This window comes from Tamandua tetradactyla, chromosome 3 (assembly GCF_023851605.1).
Source record: "Tamandua tetradactyla isolate mTamTet1 chromosome 3, mTamTet1.pri, whole genome shotgun sequence".
NCBI classification, from domain to species: Eukaryota; Metazoa; Chordata; class Mammalia; order Pilosa; family Myrmecophagidae; genus Tamandua; species Tamandua tetradactyla.
This window is the reverse complement of record NC_135329.1, coordinates 92,020,048-92,036,064: the sequence shown is the minus strand read 5'-3', so window position 1 is coordinate 92,036,064 and position 16,017 is coordinate 92,020,048. Positions and strand designations below refer to the sequence as shown.

Genomic DNA, 16,017 nt, shown 5'->3' with positions numbered 1-16,017 from the left:
AAGGAAACAGGGCCCAAAGGAGGGCCACCTGTTTCCCAGACAGCCGCTGGGAGCATGGCTGGACCAGCCTTTTAGCTCCGGGGCTTTTTCCACTTTGCAAGGCTGGAGGTGGACTCATGTCAGCTGGGGATACTTCTCTCTGGCTCAACCTGTTTACCTACAACGAGAAAGCGCTCCCCTAAGATCCTTTATAGACAAGGGCACCCTGAAGGCTAGGAGGTGAGAGTGGTTCTCCACAGGGCTGAGCAATAGAAAGACAAGAATTGATGCAGGAAACTGAATTAATTTTCATTTATTCTAGGGCAAACTCAAAAGGGTTACATTTTTTTTTTTAGCAAATTCTAGCACATTATTAACAAAAAAAATTCTGTACATTTGCCATGATACACTTGAAAGTGAAACAAATATGATATAAATACAGATATGGATGTAACATGAAAAATCCAAAAAACAAAAACCAAAATAAAAACAAAAACCAACCTGGGGATGTGGGGTTCATGCGTGTGAACACAGGGCCAACGAAATTATTTTGGTGGCTGCTATTTTTCAGAGCATTTCCTTTTTCATTTCCAAACATTATGTTAGCAATGTCCTGGTGGGATCCTACAGAGTTCTTACCTGTTGTCCTTTAAATGCGTAATATAATGCTGGATAAATCAAGCGTGGCAGGGAAAGCAAAAGATGTGTGAGACGAAACGCAGCTGCCTTCCCTGCAGCGGGCCCTGAAAAGCTAGCGAGGCACCACAGGGCGGGCCATCTGCGGCACAGCCCAGCGTGGCGTGCACAGGGCCTCGGGCCCAGCCCCTGGCTGAAGAGGGTGGGCGCAGCTGGAAGGAAAGAAGTCGGATGAACCCACTCCCTGGCAGGAGAAGGTAGGTTTTTTCGGGACCCTGGATAGTCAAGTAAATGGGGAGGCAAACCCAGTCCTGTATTTCTGTTATTTTGTGTGAACAGGAGCCCTGTGTGTGTGTTGGGGTGGGGGTGGGGGGCAGCAAGGCAGCTGTAGGGGTGGGGGAGGGGGAGGGGGTGGTGGGTGGAGCCCCCCTCCCTGTGAGGTGGTAGCGGCAGGTGAGTGTCCTCTCAGTGGGCACAGTAGGCAGCAGTTTTCAGACCAAGGCCAAGACCTGGGAAGTGACTGTGTCTCTCTCTAGGTCAGGAGATTGAGGGGCAGGCAGGGTTCATTCAAGGCTAGCCCTTTGTGAGCACGATGAGGAGATCAGTCAAATTCATGGCTCTTCCAGCTATACTGTGGGGACCAAGGCAACCTTCTGGGGAGGCGAGAACTGGTTTTGAATACACTGGACATACGAGAACACAAAATTGAACCAGAATGCATATTTCTACAACAGAGGAGTAACCAAAACAACCCCCTCCTGACACACTTGTACAGTGTCAAAAAGAGCTCCCTCAAATGAAATAGCGACACACAGTTCTAACGAGAGGAAGGCCTGTCCCACTGTCTTGAGGCAAAAATAAGTCAATAATACTCAACCACTTAAAATAAACCCCCCAATTCTCTTAATAGCAGCAGGGATTTCCAACATGTGTAGAATACCTACCCCTGCCCACCCCCAATCCATGCTGAAATGCATTACAGGCCTTTGTTTCCAGAAGAGTTCTGTGTTTGCCAGTGTCTTTCTCAGCCTCCTGCATGGAATCTGAAAGGTCCAAGCAGAGCACGGTGAGGAAACGAGTGGTGTGAGCTACACAGTTGGGGGCCCCGAGGTCTGGTGGGTTCCCGCCTTCCCAGGCCTAGCAGCTCAAGACACTTTGCACTGGTAGAGCAAATACTTCCAGATTAACGTCAAAAGAAGCATTTTTCCTACGGAAACATCAGTCCAATTTAGGGGCTCAAATTTGGAATAGTAAGAGATGAGAAGTCAGCATGATTGCCTTAAGAATTTCCATTTGCTTTAAAGAATTTTACCCAGAACGTTCTGGCCGGACTCCAAATCTGTTATTACTTAGATGGAACAATCGAATCTTCAGGAGTTACAGAAGGGCCTGGTGTAGGAAATGCAACTCTACACTTAAGTTTCAAATTCTGGTTTTCTGTAATGTGTCCCTCATCATAATTACTCTTTCCTTAAACAATGATGGAGAAAGATGATCAAGGAAGTACACGCATCAATAAAATAAAAAAGTGATCCTGACACACACACGGTCTCTCTAGATATTTCTTTGATCTTAATCCCAAATTAAACAGAGAAGTCAAAATCTGGGATGGTAAATCTGCCATTTACCAGCTTAACTGAGATCTTTGAACTGAATAGCTGAAGCAAAGCTTGGGGGAGGGGAAAAGGGCGGCCCCGGGTCCCCTCATAGGTCCGCGAAGAATCACTGCTGAAAGAGAGTTTCCCCAAGATCTTTGGCAGTAAAACAAGCAACTTCTCTTCTGTGCTTCACAAAATACCATTTTAGGCATCCACTAAATGATGCTATAATTTACCTTGATTTTTGTGTTTGGATTTAAGCTGTAAGAATTCTTTTAATTGTAAGCCTTGGGGAGGGACCACTTAAGTAGGGGCATCAGGGGAAGGTGCCCTTCTGTTACTATGCTACGAGTTAGGGCAGCTCACCTCAAATTTGGAGCCTACTGGTATAATCGTAAGGGTTTGTTCTCGGCCTGTCATTTCTAGGTTCTTCCTTCCTCTCCAAGACCCGGCTCACCTCTTTAATGGTGCCAGCCGCAAGGGGGACAACAGGGATGTGCCCACATAGGCCAAACGCAAAGAAAATAAGATAAGAAAGAAGAGAAACACAAATTAACCCTTTGCCCCACTCCCCATCTGGTGCTAACTGAAGAGAAAAGCTCTGACTTGGAAAAGCTGCAACCCACACACATTGTGTTGTATCTCAGCAGGTTGTCCAAGACACTGTGGGTAAATAAGGCTCGTTTCTGTTCTTTTTCCTCTTGTTTTGTGTGAAGGCTACAGTACAGGCCTTGCTTCCTTTACATTCAGTGCCAGTAAGATTCTACACAAAAGCTGGAAGGGACCAAAATACTGATTGTAATAAATATTTGCGGGCCTCCTTGTACTGATTGGGCAGCGATGAAGGGGACAGGGATGGTCTCCGAGAGGCGTCGCCGATTGCTTCTAGGTCTACACAGAGAGCTCTGACGTGGACATTAGCTGTGGGTAGAGACGTCGGATGAAGAGCTGCTGTTGCTGTTTGTAGTTTGGGCCCTCTTTATATATAGGTTCAACAGCTTCATCTGAAAAGAGGAGAAAAATGAGTCAGCCAGAGGAAAAACAGTCAGTAAGGAGAAAACGGGAAAACCATCCAGGTGACAATCAGAAAAGAGCACTTAGTGGAGAGATTTACTGCACATTTACTAGGAGCCTTTGATTCACCCATCACATCTGTCAGTGCCTACACCCAAGAGAGGGAGGGGGGGAAAAGCAAATGAGTTAGTGGAGAAGGAATGGAAAGCACTCTACTGAGGCAGGCTACAGCTCAGGGGTTCCCTGGAGAAAGGTGTAGGCAGGGCAGGTCCTCCATCTCAAGGGTAATGCGTGCAAGAGCTCCATCAGAGCTGGTGGGACGAACGGTGGGATGTGTAGGGTGGACACTGCTCCATACAGGGAGAGTAGCTAAGCCAGGCTTATGGTCACATTTCCTAAGATTTGCTCAAGCTGCTCTTTCTGCCCAGCATGGCTTCTCTTCCTGCCCCCACTTCTGTCTACTGAAACTAATGGTGACATAAGACACATCTTCAAGGCCACGCCATGAAGCAACCTTCTCCCTGGTCTGCTGCTCCTCTGGGAGTGCTGTTTCTTTCTCTTGTCTCCTGGGCACCAGGTCCTCTCTCTGGACTCAGTGTCTGCTGCCTAACACTGTAGCCAGCGGGGCACTGCTTGGTTCTTCCCAGCAATTTCTACCTCCCTGAAGACAAATACTGAGCCATGCCCTAAGACCCACTCCAACTGGCATAATGCTTCACAGCCATGGGCTCTCAGGTCTAGGTTCTCATCTGTGTTCACAGCAACCCCCGTGGGCCTTCAAAACACGTAAAACAGCACGGAATGAGAGTGGCACTTAAAATGGTTGCTGAAGGCCACTAAATTAAGAAGTCAGGTTGGCAACCTGCCTCATAACATTAAGAGCAAAGGGAAGCAGTGGCAAAACACCCATAAAAATCTGTAAGATCATGACCTTACAAAACCAGTAAGAGCAAGGCAAGCATAAAAGACTATCTGCAGCTCTCCCCCTGTCTTGTTCCAAACAGGCCATGGGCTCAGGCCATTGCTTGTATGCCAGGCCAAGGGTGGAGAGGCTGCTCTCCCGTGGAAGAGATGCTTGTGTTAACATGTGGTACGTGAGGAAGTGGGGCTCTCAGACGGTTAGCAGGAACAGGAAGACAACCGTGTGGGGCTTCTAACAGAAGCAAAGCACCCCACTCCCCCATGGTGCCATATGTGGGAATGTATCCTTCCTGACATTCTTCTCTATGCCATGATCATTTTATGCAAAGGTTTTAATGCCTTTTCAAGGCTCTATTTGATGCGTCCAAGGCCAACTAGGCTCAACGGAAACCTATCAGTCCAACAGAAAACATCAGACCAAACGCTGCCTGAGGCTCCAGAGGTCCAGTGAAGTTTAGAACCAGCTTCACTGTGAACTCACCATGAGAAGTAGACACCTCACTTTCCCTGCTGGCAAAACGAAGAGCGGTACACACACTGCCATGCACCCTCTGGGGTACCTGCCCAGACACCTCATCTAGGACACCCCTCTCCGATTCCCACCCAGTGCTCGTGTCCTTCCTTACTGCAGCCTGCCCTCCTCACCCTGTGCTCAAAGCCTGCTTCAGTTCCATTTCCTCTAGGAGACCCTGGGCCCCACCCACTGCAGCAACTAGTGCTGGTCACTGAGAGTAACGGAACAAGTGACCTGTGTGCCAGGCCTGTTTTCCTGGCTGGGTTTTATATAACTTCAGGGCAGGATGAAGCTACTGCTTTTCCCAAGTCCCTTTAACACAGTACAGCAAAGATAGCAGGTTCTTAACAGGTACTTGATGAATAAAAGAGTTTTTAAAATGGAAAAAAAATCTTAGAAGATAGTTACATTTATGAAAGCCTAGTTAAAAATGAGTTGGTATGCGGCCAACTCACAGCCACTATGCATCCATCTTACTCGAGTCTAGAATGTAAGCACAAGTACGAGGAAAAGACTACAATAATAGAGTAGAAGCAGAGTACAGAGTGTAGAGTATAAAACTAGATGTGTTCAAGAGTTTACAAGGAGTGTTTACACCGAGTCTCCTATCTGAACCTCACACACTCCTCTGAGGTATGCAGAACAGGTTCTCCTATTTTATGAATGAAAAGACAAGGTTCAGACAGCTCACTCATCATCACAGGGCAAGTTGTACAGTGAGGGATGGAGACCATAAGGCAAGTGAGTGCTGCTGCCACGGCCACAGGCCCCTCTCACCATGTGCCCTTCCCTGCAGAACCTGACATCATTTTAACTTTGCTGATGCAGTGCAGGAGTGTTCAACAGGCTAACCAGGCTACACACCGGGAGCCATGGGGTTTAGTTAACTGACACAGACTTAGTGTCGTGTTCTCTGAGCTAAAGTGTTTGTTTAAGATATGTACATACATACAAGTTCACGAAGTTCACATTAACACATCAGAGCCCTTACACCTGAAACACCTAACAGATGGTGAACTGGGCTGCCAAAGCAGAAGGGGGTCAATCTGGCCTCCCCAACCCCACTGTCCTGACTTGAGTATTAACGGGGAGTGGAAAAGTGCTGGCCCCTGCTCAGGAGACCCAAAGCCACCACGGGGGAGGGACAGCACCAGGGGACAGGAATACACCTGCACTGTCCTAGGCCCACAACGGAGGGGCCAGAGATGACAGGACCGCAATCTCACTTGGCAAGGTAAGAACTGCCAGACAAAACCCAGTCCGGGTAATACTATTTTTGGGGTAAATTATTCATTTTATTAATCTCCCTTTGTGTACACCGTCTTCTAGTTCCTGTTTGGGACAGGATCCATGGACATATCCCTGGAGGAGACAGGGGAAGGCAGGACTCCTGGGCCAGCCCCCAGCTGTGTGGCTCTGGGCTCAGTGTTTTTTCAGATGTGGTCAGGGCAAGGCTCTGATGAGGAGGGCAGGAAGGAAAAAAACAGATGGAGGCAGGCACGACAGCCCCCTTGTCATCACCCATACTCAGCCTGGTGTCAGCTTCCAATCTCTCTGCATCCGTGTCTGCAGGAAGAGCAAATCGTTTCCTTCCCAGCCAGGGGAGCCTTTGGGGGACACATGGCAATGTCTGCACACACGTAATCCCCACATCCAGGGTGGAAGTGGCCAGGGAGGAGTGGGGAGGCTGGGGATTGTGCTCCACATCCTACCAGTCTCCACAGCAAAGACGTCTCTGGCCCAAGATATCAACGCTGCCGAGGCTGGGAGACCTCCACTGTGGACAAAAGGGGACAGAGTCGTCTCTGCCAAGAAGTCTGGGGTGCTTCCCAGCTGCATCAAAGGACCAGCTGTGCTTGACAATTCCTTGGTGATTTCTTATATCATAAGGAGCAAAGTCAGGTCCATCTAGCTTTGGGTCCCCCCTCCCCAGGCTTAGCTACCACAGAGGGACCTTTCTCCATAGCTCTGCTGGAAGATGCTATAAATACAGTAGATGCACCCACTGGGGTCCCAGGCAGGCTCCTCACACATGGCCTGAGGCTTCTGGGGTGTGAAGAGGGCTAGAGGCCCCACCTGCCAACATCACCTTTCTGCCTCAGCTTGGGGAGATTCTACCTGTTTTCATCTGGTTGAGCACATCAGATTTGAGTTTCTTTTCAGTTTTGAACAGACAAGCATCCTAACCACCTCAGCTCCTTCTTGGTCCATATTATGTCCCTGGTTCTAGAGGAACGTGAGAGGCAGCACAGTGGGAAAAAGGACCTGGCTTCTAGAGTAGGCGTCCTTTGCACCTGAATGGACCTGTTAACACATGCCAGGTGTGTAGAACGGGGTGGGGGTGGGGGCAAGGGAGGCTTGAAGCAGAGTCAGCCACTATTACAGTTGATACCCACGAGGGGCTGGGCTTCAATTCAGCACTCATTAAGTAATCAGGTAAATTTCCTTAGGGCTTCTGTCAGGTAAACAAGCTGGTTTCTAAAGAAAACTATCTTTCTTTGGAGGAATCAACTAGAAGCTCAAAGTTATCATTTCAAAAACAGGAGTTAAAAAAAGATTCTGTTGTACCCTTATAGATTACACTGTCACCTTAAAATGATTTTGCTCTAGAGTGGATCATTTTTATCTTTAGAAAAACGCTACCGGAGAACTTAAACCACACATGATGAGAAAACCTGTCTGGAGCCCAGCGCCCAAGGCCAACCGATGCCCAACACGCTGGCAGGGCCCAGGGATGCGTATCGGCCACGTAATCCTATACATACCTTGCTCCCTGTGAGCTGTGCGAGGTGAGGTTTCAGCTCTTCTCCGATTACGGAATAAATTGCCACTAAGCAAAACACGCTGGCCTTGCGCACACTGCTTTCAGTGTTGTCGTAACCCTGCGGGCCAGGAGGGAGCACAAAGAGGGGCGAGATCAAAGGGTGGCTTCAGAGCCAAGACTTCATCCACATTTCCACAAATGCCCTGGGAGTTCAACCTTGAACTTGGAGGCAGTAACAGCCAGGAGACACCTTCAGCTCTGCAGCGGAATCCAGGGAACTTTCACTCCAAAGAGGTCAAACTTACTAGTGTCAAGAATGGTCTGGCTCTTGGGGCCTCTGCACAGGCAGTAGTGTCATAACCAGCTGCCTCAGCAGGTGCTACCAGATAAAGGTCACAGGAGAAGCAATGAGAGGGAGTTGAGAGGAAAAAAACATGTCTCTTTCACATTTTGCCCAACGGTAAGGCAAATTTCACAAGTAAAAGGTCCTTAAAGAACTGATGACTCCATCATAGTCACTCTTGTGGGCAACACCTTCCACCTTCCATGACTTCTGAGGAGTGTCAAGTCCCACAGTCTGACATGTGTGTCCCCAACCACAGGACCTCCACCTCCTGTCCTGACATGCTTGTCCCCAACCACAGGACCTCCACCTCCTGTCCTGACATGCTTGTCCCCAACCACAGGACCTCCACCTCCTGTCCTGACTTTTGTGTCCCGTCCCCTAAAGCTGGATCTCCATCTCCTGTCCAGCCTCATTCTTCCCCTTTGTATCCTCATTCTCCAAGCAGCACTACCCACTGTTCTCCAAACAGTCATCAGGATTTTTCAGGTTTGGTGACTTTCCCACCTCCTGGAATAATCCAGCCCTCAATGGTAAATCCTTAAATTGCCAAGCCAAGTGCTCAGCCAGCAGTAGTGTTTTTTTTAAATGAGGCTTAATTCTTTTCTCTACTGAAATCCCCTCTCTTCAAGGTTGAACTCAAAATGAGACCACGTCTTCAGTGAACCCTTCTGTGACTCCCCCTTTCCTGCCTCCAATCACAGATGCGTTTGCCTGCTACTCTCTCAGGGAGCGTCACTTGGAGCTGTAACTTAAAGCTGTCTGTGTGGCCCTGCTGTGTACCATGCTAGGCTGGAAAATTCTGGAGGGAGTGCTGTAACAGCAGGAAGCACCCTTTCTCTTTCAGAGTCTATCCCAATGTCTCCCACCCAGAAAGGTTTTAATAAACATTTGATGAACATATGGGAGTACAGGCTGTCATCTGATTTTACACGCCATGGTCTTCCTCGCCCAGGGGTGGGGCCCACAGGAGGTGTACAATAAGGATTTGTTGAAGGAATGAACCAAAACCATGACTAAAATAAGTTTACAGTAAACAGAAAGTTCATTCTGTGAGCGACTGTTCTTGGCTGCTGGGAAAGCCTTCCTGCTCCCTTCAGGGGAGAGTGGACTACAGAGAGAAGGGGGTGAAGCACCCAGGCCACAGGGCTTCACAGATGCTGGACCACGGGTCCCTATCTGGCTTTTCCTACCTACCCTCCCCCACACACGGAGGAGAGCAAAGCCCCCAAGTTACTCTGAGCTGAGCCAAGCGGCCGAGGGGACCCTACCTGCAGCAGGCCCGGGATGATGTCAGGGAGGAGCTGCAGCAAGGACTCCCTGGCGATCCTCTCGACCACTTTGGTCTGCATCTTGATGGCAGCGAGGTTGATGGGGTAGTCGGCCGTCTGGATGATGGGGCAGAGCACCTTGATGCACTGCTCGGGGTGGATGGAGCTGGCCAGCGTGGACGCAGCCTCCTCAGCAGCCCGCACCACCTGTATGTAACACCCGGCCCCACAGTGAGCGCCTAGGGCTTCCCGAGGCCAGTGACTCGTTGCCTCTGGCTAATGACGTTTAACAAGATAAAGGGTAATTTTAAAGGGGAAGGCAAGCATCTCTGGGAACTTCAAGTACAAAGTCTCAGGCTCCAAGAACCTGTCTTTAGAAGCACTCAGATGATTTCAACATATGTTAAACTTTCAAGAATCTCTGCCCTAGAAGATGAGGACCTATTAGAGTCTAAAGATATAGATACTTTCCAAGGGGCTGTGGGATGCCCACAGCTGGAATAAATGGTTGAGGCCCAGGAGGGAGGGCCGTGGCATCGACTCCAGGCCTCTGTGCAGGCGCCTGGCTGCAGAGCAGTTAGGAAGGCTCAGGGAGAGCCCTCTGAGGGGGTTATCCTTAGGAATCTCTTCTGGAAAGTTGCTCATCTGTCTTAGGGTACCCCCCTACGTTGCACATTTTAAGAAAGTAAAAGTATAAAAGCAGCACTTTGTGCATAACCTCAAGGTTGCCAAGGGGCCACATGGGAACCAAATGCAAAATCCCATGAAGGAGAAAGAGTATATGGGAAGGTACAGCAGAAAGAGCATGGGGCGCAGGCTAGAAACCCAGAAGCAAATCCTAGTGACGCTGTTTACAACTAAGTGCCTGGGCAATTTCCTGAACCCTGATTTTCCCATCTGTCCAATGGGCATATCACAGAGATGATCATGTGTAGTACCCAACATACAGCTGATGCTCAAAAAAAAAAAGTATAGATACATATGGACAAGGAATATTCTTCTCCTGGGCCAGAGCTGCACTAATTACAGAGTTTAACCTGATTACTCTCTGCTCTGATCTGCAAAACAACTCAGCTCTATCTTTAACACAGCACCAAGACAAAAGCTACCAATGCAAGACTTCAGCCACACCAGCTATTCTTTAATCAGAGGTGACCAATGAAAATAGCAATGGATGGTCTGGAAGACTGTTTTGAGTCCTAAGGCAGTCTGTGTCACCAGCAGGACAGGGAGATGGGGGTGGGGGACTGTGGGAAGCTGGCACTATCTGCCTATGGGGTGCACAGGCCCTGCCCTGGCTTCGAGTACACCCGGGCCGCCCATGTGCTTTGGGGCCTAACTGAGCCACTCTCCTCCAGGCTCCAAGGTCCCCTCTACAAGGCTCTCTGGCGCAGAGGGTTTTTGATCATCAGGGTGGCTGCTTTGCTCTGAAGGGCGAAGGGAGAGCCCTCTGACAATGGAGAGCGGGTTTCATCTCGTTCAAAAAAATGACACCAGGAAGTTCCACATTGGTTTTGGCTGCTTATACCCTAATACTTGGCAATGAAAACTATAAAATGTCTGAGTAGAAATGCACAAAATGTTAACAGTGGTTATTGCGGGTAGTGAGATTATGGGTAATTGAAATGTCTTCTTTATATTATTGGTATTAAAAATTGTAATGGTGCTCACTTCGGCAGCACATATACTAAAATTGGAACAATACAGAGAAGTTTAACATGGCCCCCGTGCAAGGATGACAGGCAAATTCATGACGAGTTCTATATTTTTAAGAAAAAAAATTTTTTTGAATGAACAGTGTATTAGCCTTCATAGCAAAGAGAACTGTATTCATTAACATTTCCCTTAAGTCTTTCTGAGGACAAGTCCTTTGGCTCAAAGTGAGACGTGCTAGAGACCCCCCAGGAGGCGGCCCCTCCAGGAGGAGGCCGCCTCACCATGTCTTTCTGATGAACTGAACCTGACCACTGGCACAGGGAGGCTGGGTTAGTTTAGAGTATCATATAAGTACCATTTCAGTTATCATCATTATCCCTGTTTATCTTCTGTGGTCTCTAAAAACTCCCTGCTCCAGCTAATGTGGCAACTCACATTCCCAAGTACAGATGACACACCCCCTGGCCCTCCCCAGGCTTCCCTGATCATCAGACTGATCTCTTTCCCCTCAACTCCTAGAACTCTTCTGCCTGTGACTTTCATGACCGCAGCAGGCTGGGGAGGGCAGAAGGGAGAAGCGAATATCTCTGAAGAAGGCTCTCTGCTGTTCTGTGGGGATTCCTGTAAGTAGATAACAGGGTACTCCAACCTGTGCACTCAGCCATGCAGTGTTCACCTGTCTTTAGCTTCTCCCCAGAAGTAGGGATGAGAAGGCTTGGCCTGCCCAGGTACCTTGGTATAAGGGGGTAGACCATCCTTCCTCATGCTGACTCAGACATAAGATTTATGCATTTCACTCCATGTTGCATATGCATAGGGCTGATGCTATCTAAAAGCCCACTGTGGGTGTTTTATTTCCCCTGGTCAATTCATCTCTTGCAAAGTACAGCTTTTCCCACACAGAGCTCCTGTGTTCTGGGTACCATCTGGCCCTGGTGTGTATGTGTGTCCTTTAGCCCTTCACCCAAAAAACTGGATGGGTGCTTTCCAGCCTCTGAGAGCAGAGTAGTAGATGGACCTTAGTTCAGTCCTTGGCAAGATACTTCATTGGTCTGACCCTCAATTTTTTAACACTAAAATGGGGATCTAAAAATGAGTACTTGCAGTTATTTGGATGAAGAGAATTGGTCAACAAACAAGCTCAGCCCCTTCTAGACAGAAAGCATGAGATGGCCTTACATGAGGCCCTGGTGGGGGTGACGTGGAAGTAGGGCTGGCTGGAGAGGTGGTGCTCAGAGGCAAGGCAGCGGGCCTGGGAGCTCCTGCACTGCAGGAGAGAACTCTGTCCACAGATGACCACGCGCTCTGAAGGTGCTGAGGATGCATGGTGAACCACATCCTTCCATGAGGTCCGAGGCCAATGTCAAGATTGGTCAACCCTCTCTAATGATCTTTCTAAAATGTCAACCTGAACCCTCTCTAATGATCTTTCTAAAATGTCAACCTGCAGCTGCTGCCACAGTTCTTCTCTCCAGCATGAAAGGCCAATGAGGTCTAGCACCTTCCCTCCAGCCCCTCTAATAACATTCCTTTGCCTTCTTGCTTTCTGCTGACTCCAGGGAACACTGAGCTGAGACCACACTCTGCACAAGCCTGCCTGGGCACCACAGAGTACTCATTCAATCTCTCCAGTCTTTCTGAAGCACGTTTCCCTCCTGTGCTTCACCTGGCTACATTCAAGTTATCCTTTAAGACCCCCTTACCTTATTAAAACTGAGCCCCCCAGGAATTTCTATGTGCACCCCTTCTTCAGACTGCACGTTCTGCTAAAATGGTCTGTTTCCTCCTAGCAGACTAAGATCCCCCTTGAGGGCAAGATGCCACCTCGGCCACCTTGCCATCCCCCAAGAATGGCACAAAACCTGGGAATCTAAGCGGTGCTCAACCAACGATGGCTGAACTAATTATCCCAGATCATACATTTAAAGAAAACTGCTGGTGACTGGTGAAGCCTGGGGTGTGCCACGCTGATTTGCACTGAAGTTTTCTCACCAAGGAGCTAGTCCAGAAGATGAGGAGACAGATTAAAGGCCTCTAGAAAGCCAACTGTATGAGGTCCAGAATGTTCCATCTTAAGTGACACTCTAGAAAAGCAACATAATAGTTCTTTGGAAAAGCGATACTAGTTCAGGTTATTTTTTCCCAATAATCAGCTGTTGTTGGGGCATTTCTTAGAAGAATATCCTCATGCAATGAGAATTCCTAAAAATCAAGTCACTTTGCCTTCCTCAGTTATGTGTGACCTGAAGCCCACAGTAGACTTGGGAGAACCAAGCACTGGCCATACATGTCTGCAGCTGAGTGACATCCAGCTAAGCTGATGGGGAAAAGTACAAGAGGGGACAGGGCCTCTCTCTTCCAATCGGGTCTAGCAATGAGGCTGTGCTTGAAACCAGTGGCTTTCTATTAGTATCTTAATATGCTGGCTGGAAAGCGGAGCAATGCTAACTAACTGAGGGACTTTGGATAAATCACTTATGTCCCTTGGGCTGTAGGTTTTAAACCTGGGTGGAGGGGAATGAAAGGGTGAAAAATACCGGCCAATGTCACAAGTGTGCCCGTGTTAGAAAACCATGATGGACAGAAAGAAATGTTGAGGTTCCCCTCAGTGCTGGGGAGCAGCTTAGTAGGTGGAAAGAACATGGCGTGGAGACAGATTGGGGTTCCTGTTCCAGCGGTACCATATGCCAGTCTGAAAGGAGCAAGTGGAAGCCTGTCAGGCGCCCCAAGGATGCAGTGAGGAGAGTGAGATGATGTGGAAAGGTACGTTCACCTGGCACTCTGCCATCCAGCTTCTTCTTTAGTACCCTCCTTGCTCCACTGCCATGTTGGATTAAGTGTCTCATCCCACATTTAACCACCGGGAAATGGGCTGTTTCAGATCTACTGAGCTCAAATCTACACCCAGGGAGAACTCCCTCCTAAAAAACTCCAGGGATCTGAGGTGTTGCCCACATGAAGCATTCACTCAAACACATCAAACATAAGGGGATTTTCTGAAAATAAAATGCTAGAAGCTACCCTTCAAGGCAAGGGTTTGAGGCCCTCTCTTTTACTGGGGTTAGACAAAGTTTCCCAGGACAGACACTGTTGTTAGCAAGGCAGGGTGGTTCTTGGCTTCCCTCTAAGCCAACCCCGCGGCTCCTGGAGAGCTGCCTGCACCAGGGTGAACTTTAGGTTTTGCCCCTGTGTTCCATGTAACATAAGAAGCAAAGATTATAAGTGTAAGCAAAGAGAGAGCAAGAGTAAACAGGGTGACAGAAGGAAAGGAGGACAATACCTGTTAAGGTGGCCAGAATGGACAAGGATTTAAAATGAGGGCAGAGGCGAGAGAGGGAACAGGATCGAGTAGGCTTTTGGGTTATAATCTGTCCTCAAGTGATCAAAATTGTTCCACTTCTGCTGGTTTTACTGCAGTCTGGTTAAAAAGGTAGGAGTCCTCCCTTTTCAAGGTAAGAAAAATAACAAGGTCTACTAGAGAGGCATAATTTTTACACCTTAACGTTTTTTTTAAAAAATGAGATCATTACTCACAACACTGATGAATGTTTGCTTAAAGATAAAGTTTCCTACAGAGCACAGAACTTCTCAAAATTTGGACTGCATGTTTTAAGCTCACCCAGTTTAATTTGGCTCCGTGGCAGACACACCAGAATACCTGGCTGAATGAAAAGACACAAATGTCCACAAACGATGATGGACAGGATCAAAAAGCTCTTGGCAGCTGGGTATCCCTTGCTCAGCCCCACAACCATCTAGGAGGGAAAAAACAGGCTGGCGCCACCTTCTGGGAGAGGCCAGAAAGACCTTATAAAAATATGACTGGTTTTAGCAGGCACTAGGATATGGGGAAACTTGTCTCTTCAGTGAAAGAGGAAGTGACCAATGCCCCAGACTGGCAGTGACAGAAATTCTGTGGATTAAAGAGGAGAGCCCACACGGGCCTGAAGCTAGGGGGCAAGTCCTTACTCAGCTAGGCTCAGGGCCAAAGTGGGTAAAGAAGTAAAGGTGCCAGCTCTAAGGCCAGGGACCTGGGCTTCGGATCTGGTTCTGTCACCAACTATCCAGGTGATTGTGAGGTAAATTTCTTCTACTTTCTAGGCCCCAGCTCCCCTCATCTCTAAAAAGAGACAGAGAGAACCTGAACTCAGAACTTTAAAATTATTTTTGATATGAACTTCTAATCACTCCTAGCACCCCTACTTTATGAGTGCTTTCCCCTGAAAAATGGGCACACCCAAAATTTTAAAATGTGGTTTCATGGGGATGCAGAGATACTAATTCAGAGTCAGAATGAAAAGGCCTTCTAACAAGACAGCTACCACATTCTTGCCTGGAAAAGCATATTTGGGGTAACATAAAATCTATCTTCGAGTGCAGTAAAATCTTGGGTGGGACTGTTATTCTTTCCTATCCCAAAAGGCAGAAGAATTAGGACCAATAGGGGAAAGTGACGAGGGGATGGCTGTGTTCCCATCCTGGAAGGCCGGGTGAGGGCAATCACGAGGCAACCCGAGCACCAGCTGGGAAGTCGGGCAGGACATACAGGCTTCACCCTTCTGTGTTTCCAACTTCAATGGCCAGCTCTAAAAAATTTATGGTGTTTTCAAGCCTAAGGCTGACAACATGCCAGCCACACCAGCACAAATATGAAAAATTACTCTCTCACAGAGTTAACCAAAGCAGTGGCTGAAAGACACAAGTTGTGTGTCTCACTGGAGTTTTATTTAATCTAAACAGACTTCTTAGATGTACTCAGAGAAATGCACTTATCTCTATTTTGTATACAATTTCAACAACCAATCAATGATTCTCTTCAAGATCTGCCTTTCTTTGATAGAAAAGAATAAAAAAAGATAATGTCCTCAATTTCCAATAATGTCAACTACCTTACCCCTCACTTGACTTCAAGGACACCCCAAAAGGTAGGCAGGGAAAGGAGGAGAGCCTCCTCCTCCGGACCCACTCAGCCTACAAATGCTGGCAATCCAGAGCGCTTCTGTGAATGGTCCACAATCACAGATCCTGAACTGGCTAAGGCAGATGTGAGCCCAGGTCTTCCAACTCCAAACTCAAAGGCTCTAATATCATACGATGGCCCTCTTAACTGCTTTCTGCAAATGTGATCTTTCCTGCTAAGACGCCCTTCCTGAAGTGTCAGGAGTTAAAAGACAGGCATCACTTTTGGTCTCAAGGAAGGTCAGTTCACAGGCAAGGAAGAACCATTTCTCCTTCCCCTGAATGACAGCAGCAGCAGACAATTTCCAGTACCCTGCATGGCAGGAGGTGGCAACTTCACTTGACAGAGAGAAAACGATGGC

At 48.1% G+C, this 16,017-nt stretch overlaps 1 protein-coding gene and 1 non-coding gene across 11 annotated transcripts in view; one reads left to right on the top strand and one right to left on the bottom strand.

The window, feature by feature from the left end:
- Positions 1-276: 276 nt before the first annotated feature.
- CLASP1 (cytoplasmic linker associated protein 1) overlaps positions 277-16,017 on the bottom strand; it is a 316,174-nt gene continuing 300,433 nt past the window's right edge. For all 10 annotated transcript variants that reach the window (XM_077153522.1, XM_077153515.1, XM_077153516.1 and 7 more), the window contains 3 exons: positions 9,041-9,247; positions 7,428-7,544; positions 277-3,217 (listed from right to left, as the gene is read on the bottom strand). In XM_077153522.1, the coding sequence (XP_077009637.1) occupies positions 3,131-3,217; positions 7,428-7,544; positions 9,041-9,247 (411 nt within the window). In that variant the 3' untranslated portion in view covers positions 277-3,130. The remainder of the gene's footprint in view (positions 3,218-7,427; positions 7,545-9,040; positions 9,248-16,017) is intronic.
- On the top strand, positions 10,704-10,810 carry LOC143678444 (U6 spliceosomal RNA). Its single transcript, XR_013173253.1, has one exon. It is a non-coding gene; the product is annotated as a U6 spliceosomal RNA (small nuclear RNA).